The 14544-nt window shown below is 36.3% G+C and overlaps 2 protein-coding genes across 3 annotated transcripts; one reads left to right on the top strand and one right to left on the bottom strand.

Moving 5' to 3' along the window:
• Positions 1-48: 48 nt before the first annotated feature.
• On the bottom strand, positions 49-2157 carry LOC144473386 (growth hormone-inducible transmembrane protein). Of its 2 annotated transcripts, none has more exons than XM_078187211.1 (5): positions 2023-2157; positions 1604-1838; positions 1056-1167; positions 355-972; positions 49-278 (listed from the first exon to the last, which is right to left on the bottom strand). In XM_078187211.1, the coding sequence occupies exons 2-5, from the start codon at positions 1803-1805 to the stop codon at positions 191-193; spliced, it is 1020 nt and encodes a 339-aa protein (XP_078043337.1). In that variant the 5' UTR covers positions 1806-1838; positions 2023-2157; the 3' UTR covers positions 49-190. The 2 variants fall into 2 exon arrangements, with proteins under 2 accessions (XP_078043337.1, XP_078043338.1); XM_078187212.1 differs by having other exon boundaries at positions 1914-2061.
• A 3664-nt stretch (positions 2158-5821) lies between these two features.
• Cyp4aa1 (Probable cytochrome P450 4aa1) lies at positions 5822-14328 on the top strand. The gene is made up of 7 exons (XM_078187210.1): positions 5822-5879; positions 8078-8246; positions 9368-9745; positions 11708-11780; positions 12785-13320; positions 13500-13679; positions 13836-14328. Exons 1-7 carry the CDS (start codon positions 5865-5867, stop codon positions 14021-14023), a joined length of 1539 nt encoding a protein of 512 aa, XP_078043336.1. The 5' UTR covers positions 5822-5864; the 3' UTR covers positions 14024-14328.
• The last annotated feature ends 216 nt before the right edge of the window (positions 14329-14544 follow it).

Raw genomic sequence — 14544 nt, 5'->3', positions numbered from 1 at the left:
AATGAATCAATAATTTACAGTGAAAGAAAAATAAATAAAAAAAATATATATATATAAAATAAATAAATATATTATCGAGAAATTTATTTATTTAGGGTATTATTACATTAGCAATATCACCATATTTTTTCACATGATGATAAACTGAGACTCCTCAATTTGATGTTCTGATTAAGTATTTTTTACAATTTTACTTTCGCTTGCTGCCGCCTCCACCTGCCAATATCATGAGGATCCTCGTGAAAATATTCAATGTATCCATATAAATAGAAATGGCACTAAAAAATAAAGATACATATTAATATATCATATTAATATATAGATTCACATAATGTTTAACAAAAAAAGACATACTTATTGATTGGATCGTATGGCCTCCCATCATATGCGTATTTTGGATGTTGCTCTGCTTGTTTAACAATCCTCTGTGTGTCATACAGAAGAAACATGGAGAACAAAACTAAGCCCCCATATAAAGCCATAGAATGTAAACCAGCACCCAGTGCTGTTGATGGAGGCAGAAACATTGAACCTATGGAACTTGCGAATACAACTCCCAGGCCAAGTGCTAGCGGTCCTCCCATATTTAGGAATTTTTCACTTGGGGCACAAACAGCTACTGTTGATAAACCACAAACTGCTCCAGCAGTATACCACGCTGCTCTAAGTACCAGGGGACCACCCATCAAATATAGAGGTGCGAGAACTGCACCAACAATACCAGTGTGAGCTAACCATGCTATTTGTTTTGCTCCAAACCCTTCCTTGTAAGGAATACTATGAACCAACATTCCACTACCCATCATAGCTCCCATGGTAACAATCAAAGCTCCCCAACCTTGACGCATTACTAAATTCATTATAGTCGGCGAGCGTAAACAAAAAGCAGCAGATGCTGCACTAGCTGCTATAGATGCACCAAAATATGCATATGTGGCTTTAATTCTATCTTTCACGTATTGTGGCCATAACCTATCGAAAAAATGATGTATTAGGTTGGACAATGGTATAATTAACATATTTATTATAATAATAGTGTTAAAAAAGAAAAATACCCTGTGCGATCTATGGCACCTGTGGATGATGAAAGTCCCAATCCATAATAACATAAACTAGCTAATCCTATTACAGCACCACCGGCCACAGCACCTTTTCCAATATTGAATGCTGCAAATGTTCAAATGTCGTTATACATTGCTTTATATTGCTTAATAGAAACTTTACTGACACTTTCAGTGTAAGTGTGTATTAACATAATCTAATTGAAGCATAGATAAAAATAGTTATAACTTTTTATATAAATATATATGAATATTCCTTATATGAAATTTCATTTATTTAATCTAGCATACCATGGTGAAATGTACATTTTTTTATTATGTAATTTGATAAATTTTAAAGATTCTTTCATGGAAAATGCATGAATAAATTATATTATTAGAGTGCTGGTTACTGTTACTGTCTGGTAGATTTAGTGTCAATAACTGTACGCTGAGATACCATGCAGGAACGTATATAGTACGTACCACATACAACACTTATAGTTATGATTGCATCATCTTACGTGAAACGTTAGTTTCTTCGTTTTGAATTAAACTTTTACCTGTTTCACCTGCTGGAGCCATCGCCTGCTCTCTAACTGTCGCAGATCTGCGAGCAGATCTAGTATATGCACTACGTCCATCGCTGGCGAACAATCTCGAAGACTGAATCCTTGGGATAAGCGGTTTCGAGGCGACAGGATTTTTCAATAAAACTGATAAAGTCGGTAACGTACAAGCCCGACAGGCCCTGGCGAGCAGCATCTTTACGATTTAGAATTTATCACAGCCGTTAATCTGTCAAACAAAGAACAACGTTTAGTGAACGACTCGAGGTTGCGTGACCATGTTAGAATATTTTGAATTACACACGGCTATTAAAAATATTTATGTAATCTTGAAGACTTCGACAAATCTGCCTCTTTAATACGATTTATTCGAAGTTCGAGATCAATTTGCAAAAATTTTTGTGTTTACTCACATTATGCAATAAGAACGCAATTGTTTCTCTCGAATAGTCGAAATCACAATCACAGACTAGACTGAATGCTGTCAATTTCACGTCGCAATCGTTGGCGCATGTGCATGTGGTCTGTTGAATAGAACATGCGGCGACCGCAGCTCGATCTGTTGGCAACGGTTAATAAGACATTCTTTTTTACTCTGATCGATTGGTAATTTACTGGTGAGACAGTCCTGTTTCGGGTTACTTTTTGGACAGTTTTAGGGTACTTTTGTAGTAGTTTTGCCCTAAAATGCCCCAAAAATGCCTTATAGCTACCCTAAAATTACATCAAAGCTGACCTAATATTACTCTAAATATGCCTCAAAATTTTAATGAGGGAAAGGAGGACACAAACCCCAAGGAAACGGAGTAATCATTTCACTCAATTAAATTTAGTATACTATTTGTCCCAAAAATCACACGTAATCGTAATTACAAAAATTTTACCCGAGGCATCGTTAAAGAGTTATTGTATTTTAACGAAAAACACTAAAGAATTGACTGATCTTGCATTATGAACAATGCGGCGATTGTGGCGCCTCTTGCGGAGAAAACGTGAACTTTAGTTTTGCTACGGCGCCAATTAAGATAATAAAAGAGCTGTTAGCGTCGGTAATATCGACTGTTGGTAATTTGGTTAATAGTTTCAGCGTTTTGCTATTACGTACCTCAATTAGCGTTGTACAAACATCGAACCAACCGAGGCGAGATAATTAGTTAAAATAATAGTTAGCCAAACTTCAAAGAACAATTAATTACATTTCGCAATTTGATCATTTGTTTTATAGACAATATCGACATAGTAGGTTCTCGTGAGTAATTTCGCATACAAGGTTTATTTTTTGATGTCTTAATTTTGTCAAAATTAATGTCTTTAGACTATGAACCTGAATAGTACACATAATACTGTCTTTTTATTTACTTTTGTTCGATATTTTCTAGTCGCCGCTATTTATCTTGTTTTAATTATTTTAATGCAATTTTATGGCACCATTTACAAATAACCGTAATGACAGCCTAGTAATTTATAATGTTACATAGTAAATAATAAAAATGAAGCGCAAATATTCGTGAATCATGGATTTCATTGGGGGTGAATTAAAATGGTAGGGTGTTTTGCTCGAAATAAAAAATCTCCAAAATTGTGAGACTCATTGGTGATTCAAAAGTATGTAATTTAAAGCGGCTTTATCTGATGGATAATAGTCGATTGTAGAACTAATTATTCTAATAGTATTGGGACACTAATTTTCAGATATTCTCTTGAAATGAGTATCAATTAAAATACACTGTCTACTCGACTCTACTCGAGATTGGAACAATAATTTCGAATATTCTGTGAGAGAATGTGTGCATACCTTTATTATTTCAACATCTATTACTAGAAAGGTTGATACATAGTTGGTTACGGATGAATGTAGGTAAAGAGAAGTTTGTAGGATGTTTCAATATTTTACCGTCAGAGAAAAAAAACATTGTTAAATTGAGAAACATAATTTAATCCCCAAAAATTCATCGATTAACTATCGGGGAAAAAGATCATGTTGCAAAGTGTTCGTGCATAATGCAACTGTTAGTTTAGCGTAACTTGCACTTTATCAAGGAGGTTTGAAATGAATCGGACTGGTCCAAGGATGTAGAGCCTGATACATTCCACATTCCTACATTCCCACATTCCACATTCCTACATTCCACATTCCTGCATTCTTACTTTTCCACATTCCCACATTCCCACATTCACATTCCTACATTCCACATTGCATATTCCTACATTCCTACATTGAACTTTGAACCTTGAATCTTGAACTTTGAACTTGAACTTCAAAGTTCAAATTCAAGTCGAAGTTGAAGTTGTCGTAGAAGTCCAGAGTTCAGACTCCAGAGTCCAGAGTCCAGACTCCATAGTTCAGAGTTCAGAGTCCAAAGTTGAAATTGAAATTGAATTTGAAGTTGAACATTGAACATTGAACTTTGAACCTTGAAATTTGAACCTTGAACTTGAATTTCAATTTCCAGCACCATCAAGAATTGTAGAATTGTAGAATAGTAGAAATTTAGGAATGTAGGAATGTAGAAGCATAGAAAAGAAGATATGTGGAATTGTAGAAATGTAGGATGTAGGAAAGTAGTAATATAAGAATGTAGGAATGTGGGAATGTAGGAATGTGGAATGTAGGAATATGCAATGTGGGAATGTAGGAATGTGGAATGTAGGAATATGCAATGTGGGAATGTGGGAGTGTGGGCATGTGGAATGTAGCAATGTAGGAATGTAGCCATGTGGAATGTAGGAATGTGGATGTGGGAATGTGGAAAAGTAGGAATGTAGGAACGCAGGAATGTCGAATGTGTAAATTCTTTTATTTTAGATATTGTTGATATTTTTATAATTTTATTGATTTTTGAACTGCGACGTCAGTACATAACAATACAAACATACAATAACTTTCACGTTACAAAATTAATTTAACGAATATTATTTTCAGTAGCATCACGCTTCGTTTCTTATCTTTATATGCTCGTGCAGAGGAATTCGTAAACGTTCCGAGGTAGCGTATAAAAGTTGTAAAAAACATTTCAGCGATTCCCGGTGCCGTATCAATTTCACTTTAACAAGAGGCTGGCGTGTCGTATGCAGACGAATGTGTTAAGTAAATAAAAATTGCAAAGCAGTTGGCACGTTTCCAAGATAGATTGCAGGTGCATTCCGCGTGGCCCGCTTGATTCTATTTCACGATGAATTTGCATGCGGCGAAGAATTAAACGGCAGGTGCGCTGTTTCAGATAAACAGTCGTGTTAGTGTTCGTATTTTTGCATTCAAGGAAGAAAAAAAGCAAACTGCAAAAAAGAAAAATCTAGAAAAGAAGCTACACCTATTTCCCTTTTAGGATGCTGATTTATAAATAAACCTGTTTATTAGGTTGTTTTGGCGACAAAAAATCGGATGCTGGGGAACAAGAATGCCGTGCGCGGCATTCAGAACATCCAAGAAAGAACATCGGCTGGTAAAATATATTATTTCCATCGAATATAAATATTCGTCGAGCTGAGTGATCAAAATGGAAGTCGGATAGAATCGTTTTTGCTATCGCCGATTCTATATCGAGGTCTGGCCGAGTTTAAAGATTCGGTTAAACCGTTCGCCAGTCCCTTCTTTATGTATTAAGGCACTATCATGACGAACGCATAAATTCTACAGTTCGGTAATCGCTGTTAACAACGCCTTGCCGATAAATAACGCGGGTACGCGTAAGCGAAACGTGACTTATAACTGAATTCTATAAGCGACGATAATATTGTGACGGTGGTACTCGGGGAAACACGAAAAACGTATGCATTACAGCAGAGATACAATATAAAACGCATATTTCGGAAAGCTTCAAATGTGTTGCAGATTTTGTGCAGCGAGGAGAGAAGAGAAGCATCCCCGTTTGTGGTTGTTCGCGTCCGACCAGTAATTAGTAATATAGGGTGTTCGATAATTTATTCAACGAGAAAAATTTGTCGAGGCTCTTTGCTCCGATACTGACCCTGGCGGGAAGGATGCGCGTAAAGCATAATCTTTGGTGACCGCCACCCTGAAACCGAGCGGGAAAGATATTTTATAAAGCACGCCTGCACATATCGGTGATACGTGATTCGATTGTGAACTGCCCGTTAATGGGCCCCGTGAGACGTCCCGTACTCGTCGTTACACCTATATAAACTACAACTAGTCGCCGATGAAGGTTTAGTTAACCGAACTCGCTCTAATCGCGTGCGCGCCACCACGGTTTTCGTTATAGTTCTCAGTGTCGCGAGGGGCTATGGTATTCCTATGGTGTTCCTAAAGGTGAGCGAAAATATTTCACACGACCTGCATCAATCTCTTCCTAAAACATGATCGGAACCGGTTCCGAAAAAATGCTGCACAGATCCCAGGAGATAATAATAGCCAAATGTTTCGAATAAAATTATAAATCACCTCGAATTCGGATAGTTTCGCGGGAACGTTACCTTTTCGTTGCCTTTGCCGGACAGACCGGTTCTCGATCTGAACGAAAGCGAAAGGAAGCATTTCGATAATGAATAATTTGCTAGAATAAATCGCGAACGTAAAGGCGAAATGGTGCGAGGGGAGGGGGGAGGCGGGGAGGGGGGCAGGGGGATTTGTTGGTAAAAAGAAATCGAAGTTTGTACCTACGAATTGTTTCGAAATAAGACGCGTCCCGCGAACTCAAATATACGATTAGGCTGATTAAAATGGTAACGTCGCGAAGCCGGTACCGTGCCTCTAGCTCTTTTTTTTTTCATTGCTGATGAAACGAATTAATAACTAAAACTCATAAATATAAATTCTACCCGCGACCGTTCCACTTGCAAAAACGTATCTGTTTGGTAACGAAAGTCCGGGCAAGTAGCTTCTTCTTACAACGGTTTTTAGAAGATTTCCTGCGTCTTGCATAGGTAAATTGAAAATATAAATAATTGTTGACGTCGTTATTCTAATAGATGAAAAATCGCATGAAAGAGCTTGCCCGGCTCTCTCTCTCTCTCTCTCTCTCTCTCTGCCGCGGGGTAACGTATTCTAAGTACTTATTATGGACTTCGAACAAATCTTGAGTGGTCCACAGGCACATCTGGTGGGAGAAAACGCTTAAAAAGGCTGCATCTCTAGGGGCACGTCAGAGTTTTGTGTTGCGATTCGAAACATTTGTCCGAAAACTGTCTCGGTGTAAAGTGCAAAAGAAATTTTGATTAAAGTTCGCTAGCTATGGGCTTGTCGGTGCAGCAAGTAGTAAGTGACATTGTATCATTTCCGTTCGTACATTCCCGCCGAAACGTTCGAAGCTGTTACCATTCCAAAGAACCCGAATGCTTTTCGGGTTACAGCACATGCAATTATTTATTAAGAGCATTTCGTGTAACAAAATAGGGCAATCGTAAATAATACGATTATACTATTGTTCAGAGAACGTGCTGTTGCAACATCTACAAATTCGGAGTAGACTAAAAGATGCTGAACACGTCGATATAGTTTTGCAACTGAAAGAAATTTATGATTACGATCTTTCGTCGATCAAATTGTTTTGTTCCTAAGTAATAGTATCGAAGTTATTCTTGGCCAACGAACCTTTGTTGTGGGTCATTATTATTCGGTCGGCATGTACGCGTTCCAGTAGCACGTATCAACAAACCAATTAATGAGGAATCCAGTTGGAATAGTTAATGTGTGTCCCTCGTAGAATTTAGTAGGCTAATGAGCCATCTTCTGTCTCACGTTTATTAAAAGGTCAATTGTGTTCCACGAATTTTCCCCGTCCTCGGCGCAATAATATTAGATTCCATAAGTTCGAGAGGAAAGTAGAAAGAAAGTTCCGCGGATACTGTACGCTCGGGTTGTGTTTATCTAAAGTGCATTAGTATTACTTCGCATGTTTATTTCGAGAACGTACGGAGTGTTGAAGACCAGACACACTAATTGCCGTAAAATGACTTCTTCTGACAAGATTACGATGATTCAATAATGACAGAGTAAACTCGCGTTGGCTATCAGTTACAGGTGCAAACAAGTGAATTTTCTTTTGTACCTTCAAGGGAAGGTTAATGTAAAGATGGACATGACGAGAGTTAATTAACCGAATCGCGATAATGAATATGTTAACAACGACGTTGTTAAAAGAGTCGACGGTATACAATGCGCTCTGTATGCATTTCATCCTGCCTTTGGGATAGTTCTTATTGTTTATCTTTCGTGGATGAAACTTTTAATTATTTTGAGAAATTAATGTTACGATACCAGTAAGAGTTTTACAGAAAAAATCTATTTAGTGAGGTCAGTCAGTAAGTGAAATATATAATGGAAGGTGGATTATTATTCGCTAAGATTTACCTTTTTATTACGTTCATTTTTGTGTCACAAATTAATTAATTTGTTTTATTATCTGAATGCTTCGTATATTAATTATAAAAGCCTCATGGAATGTCGCACACGATATTTATGATCTATATGAATTTCGGAGAATCAAAAAAATTATTTTTACGAATTAGTGGGACCAAACGCCAGGAGGGGTGTGGACATACCTCGCCATTATAGCAAGCATTTATATCTTGTACGTCCTAAAGACTTACATCAGGGTCGTCTATTTCATTTCACACTTGAGTGGTCCGCCAACTGTACCAATTTTGGGAAATGCAGACAATCTCCTTAAAGACAATAGTAAGTAACGAATAGTGCAAGTATTTTCTAATAACAGTATTGCCTTCGGTAACTTTCTAAAATGTAATAACATCTACACCAGGGCTTCTTAAACTATGGGTCGCGACCCCGAATGGGGTCGCGTAGCAAAATTCTGCGGACGCGAGAGATTTTAATGTCAAATATTTATATATACCATTTTATAACATCACTAGAGTTGGCGGAATACAGTGGACTTGCAGCGTCTAGACACGCGCATTTGTTGATATTGCCTAATAAATTTGTTGTTGTTACTTAATAAATAAATCATCAAAAAATATTAATTTATTTTTCTTTTATATTTGTATGGGGTCGTCAAGAAACTCGCAATCATAAATGGGGTCGTGAATGACAAAAGTTTAAGAAGCCCTGATCTACACTATCAGACTATGTCAAGCCTCTTCCAAATTTATCCTTTCTTATGAAACGCAGATATTATATTTCTTCACCACTTCTTTTATTTAAAATTATTTCTTGCGAAATATGTATTTTCGGGATAATTTTTTCAATTACATTCAGTAACTCCTTTCATTCGACTATTGCTAATCCGGTGCACAAGGTAGATAAATCGGCATTAATGTAGAGCCAAACGTTGTCATTTCGGCATGCCATCATCATCAAAACAATCCGTATTGTGATTGCGGATATTAATAGATTCTACTCGAAGCTTTCGTCACGAGTTTGACTCACTGCTATAATTCAAGGGGTTAAAAACCTCGACGGACCTTCAAAACGATGATGTCTCTAATCAGAAAAATGTTCACGGTTTCACTGCGGTTCAATTAATCGCCATGTTCGCCCACGTTTTGCACAGTTGCCAAATAAATATTAACTCTTTCACAGTCCTTTCTTTCACTCAATTTTTTGCTTTATTCACTGACAAAATTATCTCTCTACGATAGTGTTACGGTATGTTATATTTATATTACAATTTTTTGCTTTACTTACTGACAGAATTATTTCTCTACATTTATCTGAAATGCGAAATTTTGAATAAAATATAATCGGTTGAATTGACGTATGAAATAAAATTGGCTGAATACGAATCGATAATGGCAGGGTTAATAGCAGAGTTATCTAGAAACGAAATGTTTCCGTTTCAGTACTCTATGCATTGGGACACGAGGCTCGAGCTTATGGTCGCGTCTTCAGATTATGGTTGACTGGCCTACCGACTGTGATGCTGTTGGAACCTGAAGACATTCAAGTGATCCTCGGCAGCATGAAACACACGAAAAAAATGTTTTTCTATAAACTTCTCGACAATTTCCTTGGGAAAGGATTGATTACCACGGACGTCGAAACATGGCGAACACACCGGAAGTTTCTGCAACCGGCATTCCACCTTAACATTCTCGAGAAGTTCTCGATCACTTTCGCAGAGTGCGCGAATCGTTTGATGGCCGAGTTCGTCTTTTATAATGACCAGGAAGTTAATATTACCACGTTCATCAACGATTCTGTGTACGACATTTTAAGCGGTATGTATCACAGGAACAATCCTCGTAAACGCGAACTGCAATAAACGTGAACATTGCGATTCGACGTTAACTGGCATAGCCGATCTTAACTCCTTGCACTACGATCTCTTTCAAAACAGCGTTGATTAACCTTTTAGATACCACGCGCCACTATAGTGGCTTTCGCGAATGGCTCGTGCTTTACTCAATTGTTTTATTTTTTTATTAAAGCAAACAATTAAAGTGAAAGTATGTATATACAATATATTAAGAAAAGAATATATGTTATTAGTACTATTTTATAGATATCCGGAAAAAATATATATTAAGAGAAAATCGTAATTTAGTTACGAAAAACTTTATTTGCGTAAAATCCTGCCGTATCTAAAAGGTTAATATCTTTTGTCTTCACTTACTTCCATTCCCAGATTTTGATGTAGAGTATTTTGTTTCAATTCAATAGAAACGACTGGCAGTTATATTTATTAAATCATGTGCGAAATATTCGCCACGAGTTTGACTCGTTATAGTGCGAGGGGTTAATGCGCATTTCTCCCTCGTGACAATTTAATAAATTTTCTATTATTTCAAGACCGTGATTGTTATGTAAGATACAAATTGATTCTTTTTCAATAGTTTCAATAGATTTTATTCTAAACTGCACAATATTTTCTAACAATGCATAACATTAGCAGTCTAATTATTTATGAACATAATTTACATTAAATAACAATTGATTTACATATCGCTTGTTCATCTTGTAAATATTCATATGTTAATTTAATACTGAAAAAAAACTAATATTAACGATAAACATTCAATTTAAATATTTAATAAGTTTCCTTAATACAGCAAGTTTTTTACAAATAGTTTGCCGACTATACAGTGCTCTTCGAGAACAAGGATTGCAGTGATATTTGTTCATGATTTGAGAGTTAATCACTCGGTAGCGCGGAAGAGACGCGAAATATTTTCGGAGTTGTCGAATTGCACAAAAAATGCATTCCATGTATGAATAAGAATGTCAACAGTTTTTATAACAGTTTTTAATTATTGGCTGTTTGAGAAAGCCGTCCCAATCGCATCGCGCGTCGCACCGCAATTACTGAATAGTATAAAAAGCAATCATTAATAATTTAACAATCCATTTATATTTTGTGCGAACCCATGGACGAATACGTCATACTGTTCCGCGTGTATAAATAATTTACTATCGGATACCAACATGTTTAGGATTATTTTTCTGAATCGCACGAGCCCCGAGTATCGCCCATTATGCAGTTTCGTGAACGTCTCGATAATACACAGAACGGATACTTACTTTTGTTATTATTGGCGTATGACAAACCCGTTACTCACCAGCGCGCCGTCTCTGAAATCCACTCAGGCTTTAAGTGTCCGATGCATGTTAACTATTTAATGGGATTCCACGGATGTCTCGTTTTCAATGTCAATTATCGTATGCATCAAAATCAAATGTGAGCCACTTTTACCGAATCGTGGAGCCGGTCAGACAGTTGCGAAACAGCCAATTTTCGTGTTGGCTTTCATGAGCTTCCGAGGCTTGTTTACCTACGCTCAATATTAGTCCAATCAAATATTAGAGAACGTGTTAGAAATCTTCAATGAGTACTGATCACGTTTCGCATAATTAGAAGTGATTTAGTAGATGGTTTCTTTCCTTAACAATTTGTAATCAGTCGGGCACGCTGCAGCAATGTTTCTAAATTCATTAAATGTTTTTATTAACTCCACATGTATGTTTAACACGAATGCATAACATTCGCAATACACATATTCATAATATAATAGATAAGTTTTTTTTTTAATTAAAGCTTCTCCTTAAGAAATGTGTGATTATTAATAGACATATGTTGCATATTAATAGATATGTGTTACGTATTACTATACACGTGTTACACAACAATCAATCAGTGTTCACGCCGTGTACTTGAAATTCAGAATATTGTTAATTTTTTGCAGAAACGGTTCTGGGAATAAAACGAGCGAGCCAACGTTCGAAAGGCGATTGCATGGACGAACTACCCTTTAGAAAGTAAGAATTGATATCTTTATTGGTTATGATCTTTGCTAACAATATTAGAATATAGGTAATATTTTACAATTAGAATATAAATAGTATTCTACACTTCGCAATATAACTGATATCATTGGCAGAAAATATTAAATCAAAACGAAGAATATGCTGGTTCGTTAAATTAGAAAATATAGCTGAAACATTATAATAACCGATACCGTTTTGATACTGTACGATTTTATTGATCGACACAAATCATAGCTACCGCTAAAATAACGAGTTTAGGAAGCAACACAATGACATTTATTAAAAAGGTCATTAACCTGTTAGCTGCGTACGATAGTTTCCAATATTCTTCTCACTCCACTTGCCATATATTCTTTACGACACATTGTGCTAGAGAAGAAAAAAAAAAGCTTTCGGTTTCTTTTATTCTTTCACCGGTAGTAATATAAGTAGCAACATTTCGTAACGTTCTGGTGCCTCACAAAACTGCTTTTTGGTTTAACCACGCATGCATAAGTAATATAGAAGGAAGTATAACTCAGTTATTTTTAGCTATTATTTGCAGAAATAATACAAAGGAAATATAGCGCAGATATTATTAAAGAACACATTCTTTATTTTTGGGCTTCCGATTTTATGTGTTTACGAAAAGAATGAGTAGGTAAAATAGAAGACAACGAAATCAGGAGGATAAAAGAATATGGTAATATCATTGTCAAATGATCAAGAAAAATGAACTGGATAAGTCCTTCGTCTTGAAGAATCAAGTCGAGAGACAAAAGAGTTATGACTTTTATATTTCGAACAATGCTTTTATACGGTTCTTAATTAATATCATTAATATTTCTAAAAAGTTGGCAAGGTTAGACTGGTGACTCAATTTTTAACGTAATGGTTTGGCGATAAATAAATTTCTCTCGGAGTAAATTGTTTAGTCCGCTATTGATTTTCGCGGCTTTAAAGAATAATAAGTTGCGAGACTGTTTGTATTACACAAGTGTTTGTTTCTATCTCAGGGGACAGATGATGTTCCTGTATCGTCTGGTGAGGCCATGGCTGTTGGTCGAATGGATTTATCGGCTGACAAAGTACGGCAGAGAGGAAACGAAACAACGAAAAGATCTCTTCGACACGTGCTATCGTATGATGAAAGACATGCGCGAGAAAACGCGAATGAAGGCTCTCGAGCTTGACGACGAGGCGAAGGCAAATAGGAGGATCTCTTTACTGGAGTACATGGTAGAGATGAACGAGAAGAATCCTTGTTTCACCGACGCGGACATCGTCGAGGAATGTTGCACGTTCATGCTGGCCGGGCAAGACTCGGTCGGTTCTGCGACGGCGATGTCGATGTTCCTTTTAGCAAAACACCCCGAGTGGCAAGAGAAATGCATCCAGGAGCTTGATGAAATTTTCGGGGGCGACACGAGAATGCCGACGATGAAAGACCTGAAGGAAATGAAGTGTCTGGAAATGTGCATCAAAGAGAGCCTCAGACTGTATCCGAGTGTGCCACTCATAGCGAGGAAATTGGGCGAAGACGTGAAAATAGGTATTGTTCAAGATATTTTGCTGCCAATAATAATAATAATTAATTACTCGCAACTCTCATTACGTATCTGTTATCATCTGATAAACAGGACGACTATTTAATATATTTTACCACAATTATCTACACACCAATGCGATAATAATGTTATCAATTGTTTAATGTTTATTGGAAATATTTAGGAAATCACGTGATACCAGAGGGGTGCGACATTATCATGTCGATATACAGTACGCATCGTTTGCCAAAGTATTATCCGGATCCTGAGGCATACAAGCCCGAACGGTTTAGTTTAGATAATAACGAAAAAAGGCATCCATACGCTTACATACCTTTCAGCGCTGGACCTAGAAATTGCATCGGTAAAATTACTTTTTACGAAGCATTTAGCAGACATTAATATTGAACGATGGTTCTTTATTCAAATTTAATGCAAATGTATTTTAAAAGCCTTCCGCTTTGTTTGTAGCACAGACTTATGAGAATATTAATGTACTAATATACTCATTGATTTTCAGGTTACAAGTTTGCGATGCTGGAAATGAAATCCATGATCAGTTCGGTCCTTCGAAAATGTCGATTAGAAACAATCCCTGGTAAAGAAAGCGTGATGCCGAAGTTTCGAATGACTATCAGAGCGGAAGGTGGACTCTGGGTAAAAGTTTTGTCACGCGAACAGAAATTAAAAACGTCTGCAGTTTATTGATTAAATGCTTCCTGATCATTAGTTTATAATATGTATTCCCTTGATATCTTCACTATTTGTAAAAACGACCAGTGAACTCTAAATTATTTAATCTTTTATTAACTAAATTGTATTTTGATTACTTCAGTATGTCCACAACTACTGAACAATATTATGCAATACTTCCCACGATAGTTCCTCACTTAATAAAGCATTAGACAAACAATTCGTATCCTAGATACTAATTCATCTTGGTTGTAGATGTGACTGACTGTGAATGTAAGTGAGAATATGTATGTACAAATTTAAGTAAATTATTTAATAAAATGCAGAGAGAAAATCGTATACATGTAATTTGGAAATTGAATATAGCTTAATGTCACTGTATTCTGAAAAAGAAGATAATTTAACGGAATCGATTTAAAAATTATTCTAATCATAAAACTGCCGTATTAAAGCGATGGATTAGAAATTCATTTCCAAAGGTATTTCAAATGGGATGGATAACATAAAATATATGGTCATGGTAAATACATATGTAT

The sequence above is a fragment of the Augochlora pura genome, chromosome 7 (genome assembly GCF_028453695.1).
Source record: "Augochlora pura isolate Apur16 chromosome 7, APUR_v2.2.1, whole genome shotgun sequence".
In the NCBI taxonomy this organism is placed as follows: Eukaryota; Metazoa; Arthropoda; class Insecta; order Hymenoptera; family Halictidae; genus Augochlora; species Augochlora pura.
The sequence above is the reverse complement of the archived record's forward strand: the minus strand, read 5'-3'. Positions and strand labels throughout refer to the sequence as shown.

What these genes read in the sequence shown, in the direction of transcription:
- Cyp4aa1 (XM_078187210.1), top strand. An exon ending in CAATCTCCTTAAAGACAATA is followed by an intron (nt 8,247 to 9,367) that starts GTAAGTAACGAA and finishes TTTCCGTTTCAG; the next exon opens with TACTCTATGCATTGGGACAC. An exon ending in TGGACCTAGAAATTGCATCG is followed by an intron (nt 13,680 to 13,835) that starts GTAAAATTACTT and finishes ATTGATTTTCAG; the next exon opens with GTTACAAGTTTGCGATGCTG.
- LOC144473386 (XM_078187211.1), bottom strand. Translation starts at nt 1,805, where the DNA reads ATGCTGCTCGCCAGGGCCTGTCGGGCTTGTACGTTACCGACTTTATCA. An exon ending in GGCTCCAGCAGGTGAAACAG is followed by an intron (nt 1,168 to 1,603) that starts GTAAAAGTTTAA and finishes GAACATTTGCAG; the next exon opens with CATTCAATATTGGAAAAGGT. An exon ending in GGTGCCATAGATCGCACAGG is followed by an intron (nt 973 to 1,055) that starts GTATTTTTCTTT and finishes TTTTTTCGATAG; the next exon opens with GTTATGGCCACAATACGTGA.